The sequence below is a fragment of the Drosophila subpulchrella genome, chromosome X (genome assembly GCF_014743375.2).
Source record: "Drosophila subpulchrella strain 33 F10 #4 breed RU33 chromosome X, RU_Dsub_v1.1 Primary Assembly, whole genome shotgun sequence".
Taxonomy (NCBI): domain Eukaryota; kingdom Metazoa; phylum Arthropoda; class Insecta; order Diptera; family Drosophilidae; genus Drosophila; species Drosophila subpulchrella.
Genome location: NC_050613.1, coordinates 19,777,223 through 19,790,468, shown reverse-complemented (window position 1 = coordinate 19,790,468; position 13,246 = coordinate 19,777,223). Strand labels below are relative to the sequence as shown.

Here is a 13,246-nt window from a genome sequence, read left to right as displayed (position 1 = left end):
ATTGAAAAATTATATTTAAAGAAAACGGTATTTAAGTTTTTTGAAGCCGTAAGCATTTTTTGTGGTGTTAAGTCGATTCGGAAAAATTACAACTGAGTCCACGAAATAAGCTGTTCTGCTCTAACGTCTTGCAGTCTTTCTCTTTTTCGTGATTTAAGCAACTTCAACGTAATACTTATTTTACATGACTGCATTTTGAACAATAGGCATATTATTGCATTTGATAAATTTTTTAATTGAACCATTTCCATGCACAATGGAAAAAAAAGGGGCTAAATCGACTTGACTAGTATTGATTACGAAAACTTCAGGTCACGATGGAAGAGCAATCTTTTAAAATTATAAATTGTTGTATTTCAGCATGTTTGTTGACCATTTACAATTGTCATTTTTAATTGAACGAACAACCAGAAGTTAGACAACTGGAAGAAATCAGGAAGAAGTTAGATATAGAGAAAATGCTATGATGTACAAATGACCACAACTAATACAATGTCTGTTTACATTATACAAAATGGCGTTACAAGCTTCATGATTAGACTTAGGTAGTTAAAGTGTCTTTATCATGCTATTTAAACTAATCTATTTATAGCCTTCTTTTTATTTGAATGTTATTTATCTGAACTAATATTGTAATTTAAACAAATCTACGTAATTTAATTGATAAAACGTTATTGTATTTAAAGTTTTTCAACCAAGAACACAGTTTTATTCATTGAAAGTCGATGAAAGCTTAGGTTTATATACGATCTGAAGAAAAATACGTGGAAATAATATAGATTCACCTAAAGTTTACGTTATGCTTATATTAAGCATGACTTTATTAAAATTATTATGTCGTTGCAAATAACATTACTTAACAAAATACATTGCTTAGTCGATAACAGAACCAATTCTAGATTTCTGTTTGGGTTATGGTTATTTAAAGATTTTACTTGTTCGTTTTTTATATTTATACCCTTGCGTTACTAGACGAGACGAGCTTCTGTGTTTTGTGACAATTTCGAATTTAGTTCGTAAGAAATCGGGCGACTGTGTTTTTAGGAACGATCGGAAAAGTAATCCTTAAAAATAAAAAGGGTGGTACTAACATTCAATATTTCTTATAGCTGCAAGGGTATATAAACTTCGGCATGCCGAAGTTATCTTCCTTTCTTCTTGTAATATGTCTTGTAACAATATTCTAACCATATTTTTCTAAAATATGGACACAGAGAAAACTTAAACAACCCAACTCACCTAAAAATTAGAACAGTGTGGTTGAGGCGATATCATTCTATTTTAACTCAAATAATAAAACGAGTGGTAAACTTAGACGAGAAAGAAATTGCTTTAGCCAATTTATAAAATTTATTGATTCAAAAAAAAACGCCATAATACTCCTTTACTCAGTTCCAGCATAAAAGCTACATTCTATTCTATAAATATTCTAGAGCCGTTTTTCATAATTCGAGCAAAAGCATCTTTGTGCTTGCTGTTGCAATGGGTACGCAAGGTTGGCAGGTTCTCGATCATATGAATTTCATATCGATGTTTTTGCACCCAACTTAGTTTGCATTCTACATAAGAACTTGTCATAAAATCTATATCATCTAATTCTATTAATTGCTTGCCGTTGCTGTTGTCTTTTGATAAATTATATAATAGTGCTGAGTGCAGTCATTCGGCAAGACCGAACTCGTCTTGTTCAATGGGTTTCTTCAGCCAGCTTCCAAGGTCTTCTCGCTTGAATGCAGAAAACAACTCTAGCTTTGCCGTCTAAAACAAAAACATTGTAGACAATTTTTGGTGTACCAAGTATGTACCAGGTAATATATGACTTACCTGATAGTCCTTTACGTTAGCTTTGGTTTGTCCATAGTCTGTAGTTACTTTGCGGACTAAAATACCTGGTAAGTTTGTCATTAAAAATCCATATTTAACAAAAAACGCTTGCTTCGTGATGCGCGACACTTGACCGCCAATGGTTCGGCCAGTGAGCGAGTTCACCACTTCCAACTCGGTATCACCAATGGTCCAATTAATCCCAAAGTTTGGAGCCTTGGCCTGGTTGCGCGGTTCGGCCGATGTGACCAAGGCGAGGCGCGGCTTATTCAAATGGTATGGCGGTGGCAGACCTTGAATGGACTTCTCGATCCGGCCGCACACAGCACGGTACATGTGCTCTGGGTGCAGCAAGCTGCCCAGCACAATCGAATGCAGGTACACTGGTTCAATTATGGAAGACAATAGGGAGCCTTGTATACCCACGATGTTCCAACGTGCAATTTTATCCGAGCACGACATTGTTAGCAGACGTTGGCCCTATGAAAATTTTTATACAATAATATATAATAATAATAAATTAAATGTTTTAATAAAAAGATTATCGGGGGGAGTTTGGGTTACCTGCAATACGCCATCCCACGTTTGTATTCCATCACTGCTTTTCACTGGAATTGTCCCTTCACCGGACTCGATTTTGGTACGCAATTGGCCGCGAGCTTTTCTGTTGATTGATGATTATTTCATGTATGATTCGTTGTCGGCATTGTAAAAATGAATATGAAAAAATATAATTATTAGCTTGCTTAAAAATTATTTTAAAACATGCCAAGTCATACTGGGGAACAAAACATAGTATGAATTACTTCAGTTTGGTGGCGCTGTCTGAATGGTAGAGTTTCACTTTTCTAAAAATTCCTCATTAATTTAAAAATTCATATTCTTAAAATAGTATTTAAGAATTTGGAATCAAATGGCCTGGCTATTACGTCCGATTGTAAGTGATTAAACAACGGGGTAGGAAGTTATCTTCGTCAAGCTGAAGTGATTGAACCGTCGATACAATTACTGCAAAAAAAATGTATGAACCGAATCGTTCTTTCTCCTAAGCAACCATAATTCGGAAATATACAAACACGGTCAGTTTGTCACATATTATATATGGCATGGAGACAATATAGTACGATTTGTATAAAATCTTATAACTACATCGCCATCTTTTATTCTTGACTAATCTCATAATGCTGATCAAAAATATATTTTTAAGAGGGCAATGTCTGCTTTCTGCGATACAAAAAATCTACAGTTATAAGACAGACAGACAGACAACATGGACAATGCCAAAGAAAACCTCTGAAGAAAACAAAAAAAAAAAAAAAACTTAAAAATACCTGAATTTGTTGTATACATTCATGCTTTTGTTCAGATTTATAATTCCACATATTCAATAAATACAGTTTCGTGCTTTATATTCCCACAAATTATTTTGAAAATGTGCGACAAATTTAATGTAACATGATTTTAAAAATATGTAGAATTTTATTAATCTTATATTTTCGATTTTTACATTTTTTTAGAAACAATAGTCGCATTTTTTCACAAACAAAAACTTGTGGCACTTGTATTTCCAAGCACGCATCTGTACATATATACATGTGTGTTTTTATTAAGGCATATACATATTTTTCAGGGATCTTAATGCATTTTCCGCACAGAAAAGCAGATTTTTTTTTATTAGTAACGTACAAACATTAATAATTATGATTCTAATTGAATAATACAATTTTGAAGTGTATATAAGTATAGGAAGTATTTATTTTTAATTTTAATAATATCAAATATTTATAGAATGTCTTTTGTACCAACCTATTTGGATGTTTATCAACACCAGTGTCGTTTTCGTGAGGACTAAATATCCGTGCATCCCCACAAGGTGCTGTATTTATATACAAATGGAAATGTACCCCGGATTTTAGTTTATAAGGGTATTGCCCATCAGTATTCCTCACGAAAATCGACTGATATGCTGTGGCTAAATTTAGGAGAAAATTGAATAAGAGTAATCAAATATAAATTAAAGTAAAACGAAGTAGATTTATGTTTAAATTTCTTTCTTTTCACCAATACGCACTGGTATGCATGAAAAGAAGTCCAATAAAACAATGCGGAACAGATTTTAGTATGCAATAAAAGTTGGGAAAGCATAAAGCCGATTTCAAAGTACTATGCAACTGATACCTATTGTATTGTATTTTGGAACAGTGTGTGTTTTATTTAAGAACACTAAAATACACGTGACCCAGCAATACAAAACACGAAAGCCTTTACCTACTTATAATAGGGAACACCATGATTTCGCCGACATATTCACACGTTTAATATGATAGCTGGGTCGTTGCTATTTCTAAACAACAAATAAATCCATTTGAAAATTTTGATTTTTAAAATTTTCATGTGAATGCGTCAGGGGAAGCAGGCTATTAACCCAAATCATACCACAGCCCCTGAATAATGGAGTGAACATAAACGGGGTAACTTTTTAAAGCTACCTGTGATGCTAAACATTTTAATTTTAGTTGACTTAAAATAAGAATACTCAAATGTTAGTAAGTGAATTAGTAACAAGATAATTACCATTAAAAATAAAGGAAATGACATTATTTCAATGTTCGTGCTTCAAATTGTAAAATAAAGTTTACAACTAGTTTATTTATAGATGGTCGCCCTTAAAATTTTCCTATAAACTTTTAAAACGATCTGACTAGAAAAATATAATTTGGCCTTTGAGGGCCATTTTAATATGTACCTAAGGGCTATATTTAGAAAAACAGAAAAATCGTGGTGTCCGTATATGTTCAATGAGCACAAAGAGGAACTTTAGCCCGTACGTATAAGTAACTATTTTACCTTACAAAGCGTACAATTAAATATATAAACATTCCACAACTAAATTATGCATTATACTTAAGTTTAACTTCTATTATATTATTTGTGTACGTGGAAAAAAAACTTAGCATAGGCATAAATCAACTATACCCTGATTGCACTGCAGATCCAGCTGTGCATATAAGAACTTGAGAAGACAACGCCTAGAGACTATTTCAGCATGGGAATCGTTCAGGACAGCTCCGTTAACGCTCATGTGCTCGCCGCTGACACACTTTGTACCCGTCGAAACTGAAATAACCTAGTTAAGTATGAGATATGTATTAAAACGATTCACAAAATGCCATCACGATAACCGACTTACTTTGGCTTCACAAAAATTCATGTTTTCAGTCATAACAATTCCCGCCAATACCTTTCGACGCGAGTAAGCCTCTTGACCCTTGATTACTTCCATGAATTTTTCCAACACAAGTCGTCCAATTGTATCTGCATGTATTTGTGGCAACTCCATGGATGACGACTTGTCGTCGATTGGAAGGGGTACGTTCTTTTGTGGAACTACCATTGGACTGTAGGAAATGTTACACAACGATGCAAGCGCAGCCTTGGCAGCCGCATTTTTTGCCAACTTTTTGGAAGGACCTTGAAAAAAATATGTGTTCGCATTAGAAATTGAATGTTTACAATATGATTTCCACTACAAACCTGTTCCGTCAAACTTTTTCTCATTTATTGTAACCGTCATCTTGAAGCGACAATTATTCTGAGCTCCATCGATATTAATGCATTCAAAATTAACGTCATTAAATAATTCATAGAGCAGCATTACAGGACCCTTATCTGGAACCTTCTTTTGACCATCAACAGTAATAGCACTCTTGCTGACATCTAGCAATACAAGAAAAAGTTAGTAGAGATAGTTGATTGCTCGCTATTATGAATTTATCTCTTATGTATCTAAACTTATTTCACACGCAATAGTGTTCTCCAACCGTATTAGCAAAAAATGCAAGGAAAAACGTAAACAAGGAATACAAATGACTTATAAAAATAGTGTACAAGTACAAAATGTATAATTAAACGTAGGTACAAGTACGGCATTGAAATGTCTTAATTGGTTGCTGTATTATGTGCATAAACATATGTGATAAAACAATAGTAAGCGTTAGGACATTATTACTGAACGGAAATATTTTAATAAAAAGGCTTTTTTAATAAAAAGAAGATTAAATTAAACGAACGAGTATAGACCACTTACACTGAGGCTTTTAGATATCTCTTTCTAGTACCGTTCACTGAATTATGCATCAGTTAAAAAGCATTCATATTAGCCAAAAAAAGCTTTAGTCTAAATATGATATTTTAAACTTTTATAAATTAACGTAAACACGACCCAATGAACATAGTAACATACATATTTTTATCCATTATTGAAAGCAACTGATTTTTTGAGGACATCTTCAAATATATAACTAATCATCGATTAACAGACTTCTTTTTCTAGAATTATAACTTTTCAAAGTACCACAGTATGAGCTTCAATTTAAAATAGTTCTGTATTGGAAAATGGTGGTATAACATAGCAAATAAGATTTATTACACCGCATACTCAATCAATTATGGAAACTTAAAGTATTCGAAAATAATTTTTGATGGCTTTTTAATTTTTCAAAGAGGTCTCAGAATGAAGCACAGATATCTGATCCCATTACATGAAAAAAATGTATACAAATCCATTCAAAATACATACATATATACCTGACGTTAAAGTGCAAGGGTCCCAAACTCATAAAAATTCAGAATAAATTATATTAAATAATAAATTAAAATATTCAACAAAAAAGGAAAAAAAACACTAATACTTGCTCTGACTCATGCAAAACATTTGAAGACGCAACGTGGGTTGTTCAAGCGAGGTAAGGTTGGATTTCTTTTCAGTCAACATCAACGTCTCAATGATCTCGACCAATTCTTTGTTGGACATATTTTCAATACCATTTTCTAGATGTTCATCGCTGGTAAAGTCCAAGTTGCCCGATGGCTTCAATGGCGACAAAACGGCTCCGTCCTTGAATTGGATAAAGCTTCGCAGAGCTGTGGCTGCTGCCTCGATACGTGCCACTTTTTTACTGCGACCCTGGCCCAAGTATTTTTGTCCATCGACCTGTGAATTAAATCCAGAAATTTTAGTCTTAATATCTTCTCAAAATGCCAAATATTATGTATATATTTCATTAGTATGTAATTATACATTTACGAGATTTAGGGCAATAGACAAAATGTCCAACAATATTAAAGGTTGCTTGTTAAACATACTAGGAGCTTCATTTATTATAGCTTTTTACGGTTGCTTTCTAACACTGATTCTATTCATATTTATCTATTCATATATTCATAATATCTATTCATAATATTCAATTTATGACCTCATGTGGAATGCTAATTATAGTTCGATGGAACGACAAATGTGTATTTTTCTGGAATATGACAGTAGTTATATTATAAATAAAATACAGTTCCTATTTGGTTACTATGCTCACAGTATTTTTAAGTGATTGATTTAAATAAAAAGCATACGAGGGAGCTACAATCTACATATATGTATGTATTATCACAGTACATTTATAAATTTGCATACCGCAAAACCAAAGATAAAGTAGACCCAAGTTAATGTACTATCAGAACATGGCGTGCCACACGCCACCTTTTTGAAGGGTATGTGTTCCTATGGCATTATTACAAGATTGATTAAGTCAAATATATCTTACCTCAACGGATATCGTAAATAAAGGTGCGTGCACCGGACCAGTCTGTGACTCCAATTTGTAAATCAGTCCATGTCTTAACTCATTCAGCATTGCCACCGTGTTCTTCGGCTGCGGAATGCGCTCCTTGCAGGTTTTCTTTTTTGGTGACACTGCAGAAAAGTTCGGGATTTGGATTAATGCTGTATTTTAACGATGTAAATAGGTATCCTAAACTTACCAGCATATTTTGGCATATCATAACGCCGTTTTTGTGGCGCTTTCCTGTTATATCCATTCATGTTGATATCAGATGGTGCACTCACCGGCTATGAATATTTTTATATTAATAGTAAATTTAATAGTATTTAGGCATTTGTTTTTTTTTTTTTAACACTGTACAAGTACAACGAAAAGCATTCAAACTTCCTTTCAAGGACCCGTTTTGTGTGTATGCATGTAGTAATTTGAGTTGTTAAGTGCTCTTACTTGTTTTTTGCGTTGTCTAATGGAAGTACCTTTCACAGGATTCCTTTTTTTTGGAATACATTACCAAAATTCATCACTTGTAAGAAATCAACATTATGATTTTATTGACAAATCGCAGTAGTACATACATACACACAACTTTTGTTTATTTTAATATTACGCACAACAACATCGATACCATATAGACAGTTATAACAAGACGTTTGTAATACAATAGCACAACAATATGTTTAGTCAAAAAAAAATTGCTCACAAATTTTTGGTCGATTAATAAATTAGTACATTGTATGTAGGTTTATTTAGGCATATAAAATTATACAACAAATTGTATTTCGGGCTTACGGTGCGAATTGACCTGTCCAAAAAAAAAATCTACTTACATTGCAGGGCAATGATGGAAACATAATTCGACGTTTAACAAGAAATCGAGACCTTTTGCCAGCATAACTGGATGAGGCATAGAAATTTTGACGTTGATAACACATCGAGGATCTCCCTATACGCATTGCATGATGGCATGATCTATAGCTGTATGACTTATAGCCAGGTTTATAAGATACTGGATACATTATTATTGGTCCACCTTCTTTACTATTCTGACTCAAATTTATAAAGTCAAGCAACGAAGAACAACGAACAACGATGTGACATTCAAGACCGTGTACAACCTAGCGACTGATAAATTTCGAGTTTCCCGGCTAAGCACTGACATTTATCTGACAACGACAAAAGCCAACTGCAGCTAATTTTATAGAAGGAACTGCAATTATGAAAAAAAAAAATTTTAAAAAATGTACATACATGTGTAAAAACACATGTTTGTACGTGTGTAGATAATTTGCGCGACTAGCTACGTATTTCGAGGAGCTCGATATTTATATACCCTTTTAAAGGGAAGACACTTGCGGCTGTCTGTTTCAATGCAAGGGATTCGTCGTCTAATTTATTTCATAGAGCACCATCGCTTGAAGACTTTGAAAAGAGTTAGGGTTAGACGAAACTTATGCATTTGTGTGGGATTTGCTAAATGGTCTGGAATACATTTGGTTTTTCTATTTAACATATATTGCTTAGCTGTAACCAACGTGTATGTATGCTTAAAACATATATTTTATAAACTGTAAATTATAAATAATTTTTCGAAAAATATTTTGAGGGTCTAGTTGCATCCGGAGGACAGGACTGCAACCTTGCTTTAATGACATTTATCACTTGTTTTGAAATGTAACAAAAAGCACGGTGCATGTCGAAAATTGAGATTCTTTGGTGCTGATAAAACAACTATTGCAGACGGCCAGAAGGCAGATTTTGTAGAATTAATGAAGTCAAAATGTCAGAAAGGCATTACCAACCCAGCAACATGAACGAAATTACATTAAAATTTGGATGCCGGTGGAGCGGTTATTGCTGCAGCAGCTGCAGCACAAACTCAGAGATGCATGAGCTGCATTGGCGTATCAAAATTTGCAGTAATCAACAGCAACATTTTTAAAATAAATATGTTGCGAAAATGTGTGCGTGTACAAATACTAATACTCCGGGATATACGATATACATTTACAAAATCCGTTCGAAGAAATTATATTTTTGGTCAAAGTTTGGAGGAATTGACGCCTACAGTCTTGTAGATTATTCATGTGCGCATAGGTGGAAAAAAGGACAGCTCATAAAATTTCAAATAAGAAAAATATTTCAATCAGTTTCCAACAAAATGCTACATGAAGGGATGATCTAATACGACATTTTCTGTCTATAAGTTCCAAAAAAAAGAAGACTAGAATCGCATGCATCAATAAAAGGCATGTTATTTACACTAACGTTTAAAGTAAATTTGTGTAAAGCATCAGACTATATATCTTAATCGTGGGAAACAAGAAGTGTATGGTGAATAAGTCCGAAATTAAACAATTGAAACAATCAAAAACTTGTTAGGCTCGAGATATCCCTCTAATATTTTCGTTGTTTTGACCATTTCGAATTCATTGCAACACATTTATATAACACAGCACCTGTGTGTTGAGTGTCATTTCTCGGACAACTGATGGCGAAAATTGTAAATGTCTAATATATTAAGACCAGCTAGCTCTTAGTGCTTATAAATATAAATTTATGATAAGTGATTATCTCTATAAACAAAGACAGAAATTACCTACAAAAAAATGCATAAAATACTTGCTATTCAACATGTTTTAAATAATAAAAATGACATACGTATCCACTAAAAGTGAAATAACATGAATAAACCATGCCATATATAGTGAATTTGTACATCCATACGCCTAATTGCATGCTATATGTAGAAAATACTGTAATGTCCCAGAAATCGGACGGGTAATAAAACCTTCAAAAAATATTCAAACTCATACTCGTATTGTGACAATCTAAAATATTTACAGCTCTGGTTTTTGCGATGTTTATATAAACATTATATAGAAAACATTTAGATATCAATCATTTCACGGATCTTATTGTAGGTAAATTCTTATTTTTATTAGTGACTCCTTTATAACTTTGCGAATTTCAAACTTATTTTAAGGATATAGAATTTTTTAACACTTTATCTGAGGGGTTTCCGTCTTAAATCAACTGATCCAAATAATATAGAAGTAATGTTTACTAAACATAACATGCATGCAGTGCTCGAATATTCATACAAGTACCATATGTACATATAAATTTCACATAAACAAGACATAAAGAGATCTATGTTTTAATGACGATTTTCGTCTACTTACGTGCTGGGGAGAATTGTTATTTGCGCTGTTTAACATGACTCTGGAATCGAATTTCACGTACTTTATATCTTGGTGAAATCTGTTGTGCTATTGTTATGGTGATTTATAGGAGTATGATGATGATAATACCAATATATTCAGAAAAGTAACACCAAACCGATATTAAACTGAAGCGGAAGCTCTGTTTTTTAAATAACTTAAAATTCAATGCTAAAGACTATTAATTATTAAATCGAAATCAAAGCTACAAATCTAACTTTCATTTGAGCGTAAATTTAAATCGTATTTCTCATTCTATTGGAATAGCCGTTTTGTTTTTTGTTTTTGTCAAATTGAATTTCGAATGGATCAAAAACGTACATATACAAAGGTAAATATTTAAGAATTGCATTACGATAGGCAAATCAAATCAAATCATGTCTTCCAAAAACTCAATGCAAATGGTTTTATATTGTTTTGGGACTGCAACAAATAAAGATATATAGAATCTCGACTCGAAATTAGCAAAAAAAAAAAAAACTGTTTATATCCGCAGGCATTGGCATGCGTACATACATTCACATGCATGCAACATTAAACATACATACTTGTATGTTTTAGTTACACGATTCAATCGATTTTCGTACACTCACGCTCTCGTGAATTGGATCGCATTGGATTGGATTGGATTGGCGAATTGAGACTACAGCCATCGACTGGCTGGCCAAAAAGTGCATTATGTATATACTATACAGCAAGTACTATATAGTATGCACTATACACTCTCTATACACTATACTTTGTGGCACATTAGGTAATTAAACATATTTAGAAACAAGTACGTATTTTTCCCTCTCTGTTCTGTTCTTGAAAAAGGCACGCATTTTGAATGAATAGCGCGCGGATGCAAACGTCAGAAAACGTAAGATTCGCATTTCAATAAGCCACTTTTGCAATTCGATACATGAATGGGACGTGAACTTATTGGCTTATAGAGCTTGTTATAGAGCACCCCGAGGCCTTAAGAAAGTGAAATGGGTAATGAACAGGGGGAGGGGGTGAGGGGGAGTGGGGGGAAAATGAACGCAATTCACTGCAATGCAGCAGAGAAGAAGCCTTTCCTATCCCTTTCCCTTTCCTAACGCCCCCTTTCTTTACCTTCCGCTTTGATGTTGGTCGGAATCGAAACGGAATGCCCCACTGGGTTAGTTACGTCGCATGTGCTTTTGCATGTGTTGTGGCTTTTGTTGCTTTTGTTGTTCTTGCCTTGCAGCTACGTAATACCCAGGAATTGTCCACTTTCCACTAACCACTTTCTTCCCTCACAATGGATGATGTAGTACCATCATATACATATTTATACTATGGCTGAAGGAAGGTAACATCCAACATAATATTATCTGCTCTCATTTCGCACATATACGATATACGATATACAATGCGAATACCCTACAACACCTATTGACTTTTTGTCTATTTTTTGCCTTATATTTGCATAAATGCCCGCTATACATACATACACACGGCTGCACATGTACGTCGTATATGTATGTATTGTTTTTTTTTTTGCTTTTTTGTTCTTTTCTGTTTTCTGGCTACTGCATACCTTTTTGCTTTGGGAACTTGGCTCTAATTATTGATTTTTACTTCGCTGTATCGGCAGAGTTTCATTTGTTTAACGTTAGCTGCTCTTCTTCTGGCTGCTCTTCTTCCTGTTTATTTTTTTTTAATAGCTTTTGTATTTTTTAGGGGGAATATATATATATATATATGTATATATCGGTGGCTCTTACTGCAATTATTTAATTTAGCGGCGAAAAAAAGAGAGCGCACACGCACACACACACGAAGGCACACACAGGCGAGCCCTTGTCTCACACACACACCGACATGGCCGGACAAACAAATCAATTCCCGATTGTTTTATCCTCGGTGCGGTGCAGTGCAATGCGCCTCCTCTCCCTTTGCCGCGGATTTGATTTGCGTTGCGTTGCGATGAAAATTGCAGTCGCGATTCACTTGGCTTAAATGTCAGGATTTGGTTTTAGTCCCATTACATTACACTAGAAAAAATAACAATCTTCGTCGGTTAGAGTTCTGTTAGAGGTGGCGAAACTTCGATGGCCCCATCGATGTGCATCGATGTTCGAAAACTTTTGCAAACATCGATGACGGCCACTGTTGGTGTTGCCCCATCACTAATGTAAAGTGCAGTGTTTGATAACAGAAATGTTGGGATATAACGTTTATCTAACATTTTTATCCTTTTATCTTAACATTTATGTTAAGAGAAAAAGAGAGAAAGGGAGACCGGTAACAGAGAGTTTAAAATAGGGATGTGTGGAATTTATCCAAATATCCATACATCGATATTTATCCAAGTATCCAATATCGAAAGCCTAGCGAGTACATCATCCTAGCTTAACCTATGCACACACCAAAAGCTCGAGTTTGGTGCGGGACATGGCTTAACTTATTTTAAGCACAATTCTTCGGCTTTTGGCGCACTTTTTTGAAATCGTTCTTTAATCGCACTTGAATATTTAAAATTTATTCCGTTTCGTTAAAGTTTTATAAAGTTGAATTAACAGTTTAAGTATGGACTTTTGTCCAGGTGCATTTCATAATCTGGGAATATTATATATA

General features: G+C 33.9%; 1 protein-coding gene across 8 annotated transcripts; it reads right to left on the bottom strand.

Annotated features, from left to right (window-relative positions):
• Positions 1 to 786: 786 nt before the first annotated feature.
• Positions 787 to 12,716, bottom strand: LOC119557567 (double-stranded RNA-specific editase Adar). 8 transcript variants are annotated; one of them, XM_037870356.1, is made up of 13 exons: positions 12,394 to 12,716; positions 12,207 to 12,312; positions 10,622 to 10,661; positions 7,639 to 7,726; positions 7,422 to 7,570; positions 6,520 to 6,817; positions 5,359 to 5,541; positions 5,015 to 5,295; positions 4,801 to 4,951; positions 3,631 to 3,796; positions 2,389 to 2,488; positions 1,825 to 2,304; positions 1,660 to 1,758 (listed from the first exon to the last, which is right to left on the bottom strand). In XM_037870356.1, exons 3-13 carry the CDS (start codon positions 10,655 to 10,657, stop codon positions 1,660 to 1,662), a joined length of 2,031 nt encoding a protein of 676 aa, XP_037726284.1. In that variant the 5' UTR covers positions 10,658 to 10,661; positions 12,207 to 12,312; positions 12,394 to 12,716. The 8 variants fall into 8 exon arrangements, with proteins under 8 accessions (XP_037726286.1, XP_037726279.1, XP_037726282.1 ...); XM_037870358.1 differs by lacking the exon at positions 10,622 to 10,661 and having other exon boundaries at positions 787 to 1,758; positions 12,394 to 12,715; XM_037870357.1 differs by lacking the exon at positions 12,207 to 12,312.
• Positions 12,717 to 13,246: the final 530 nt, after the last annotated feature.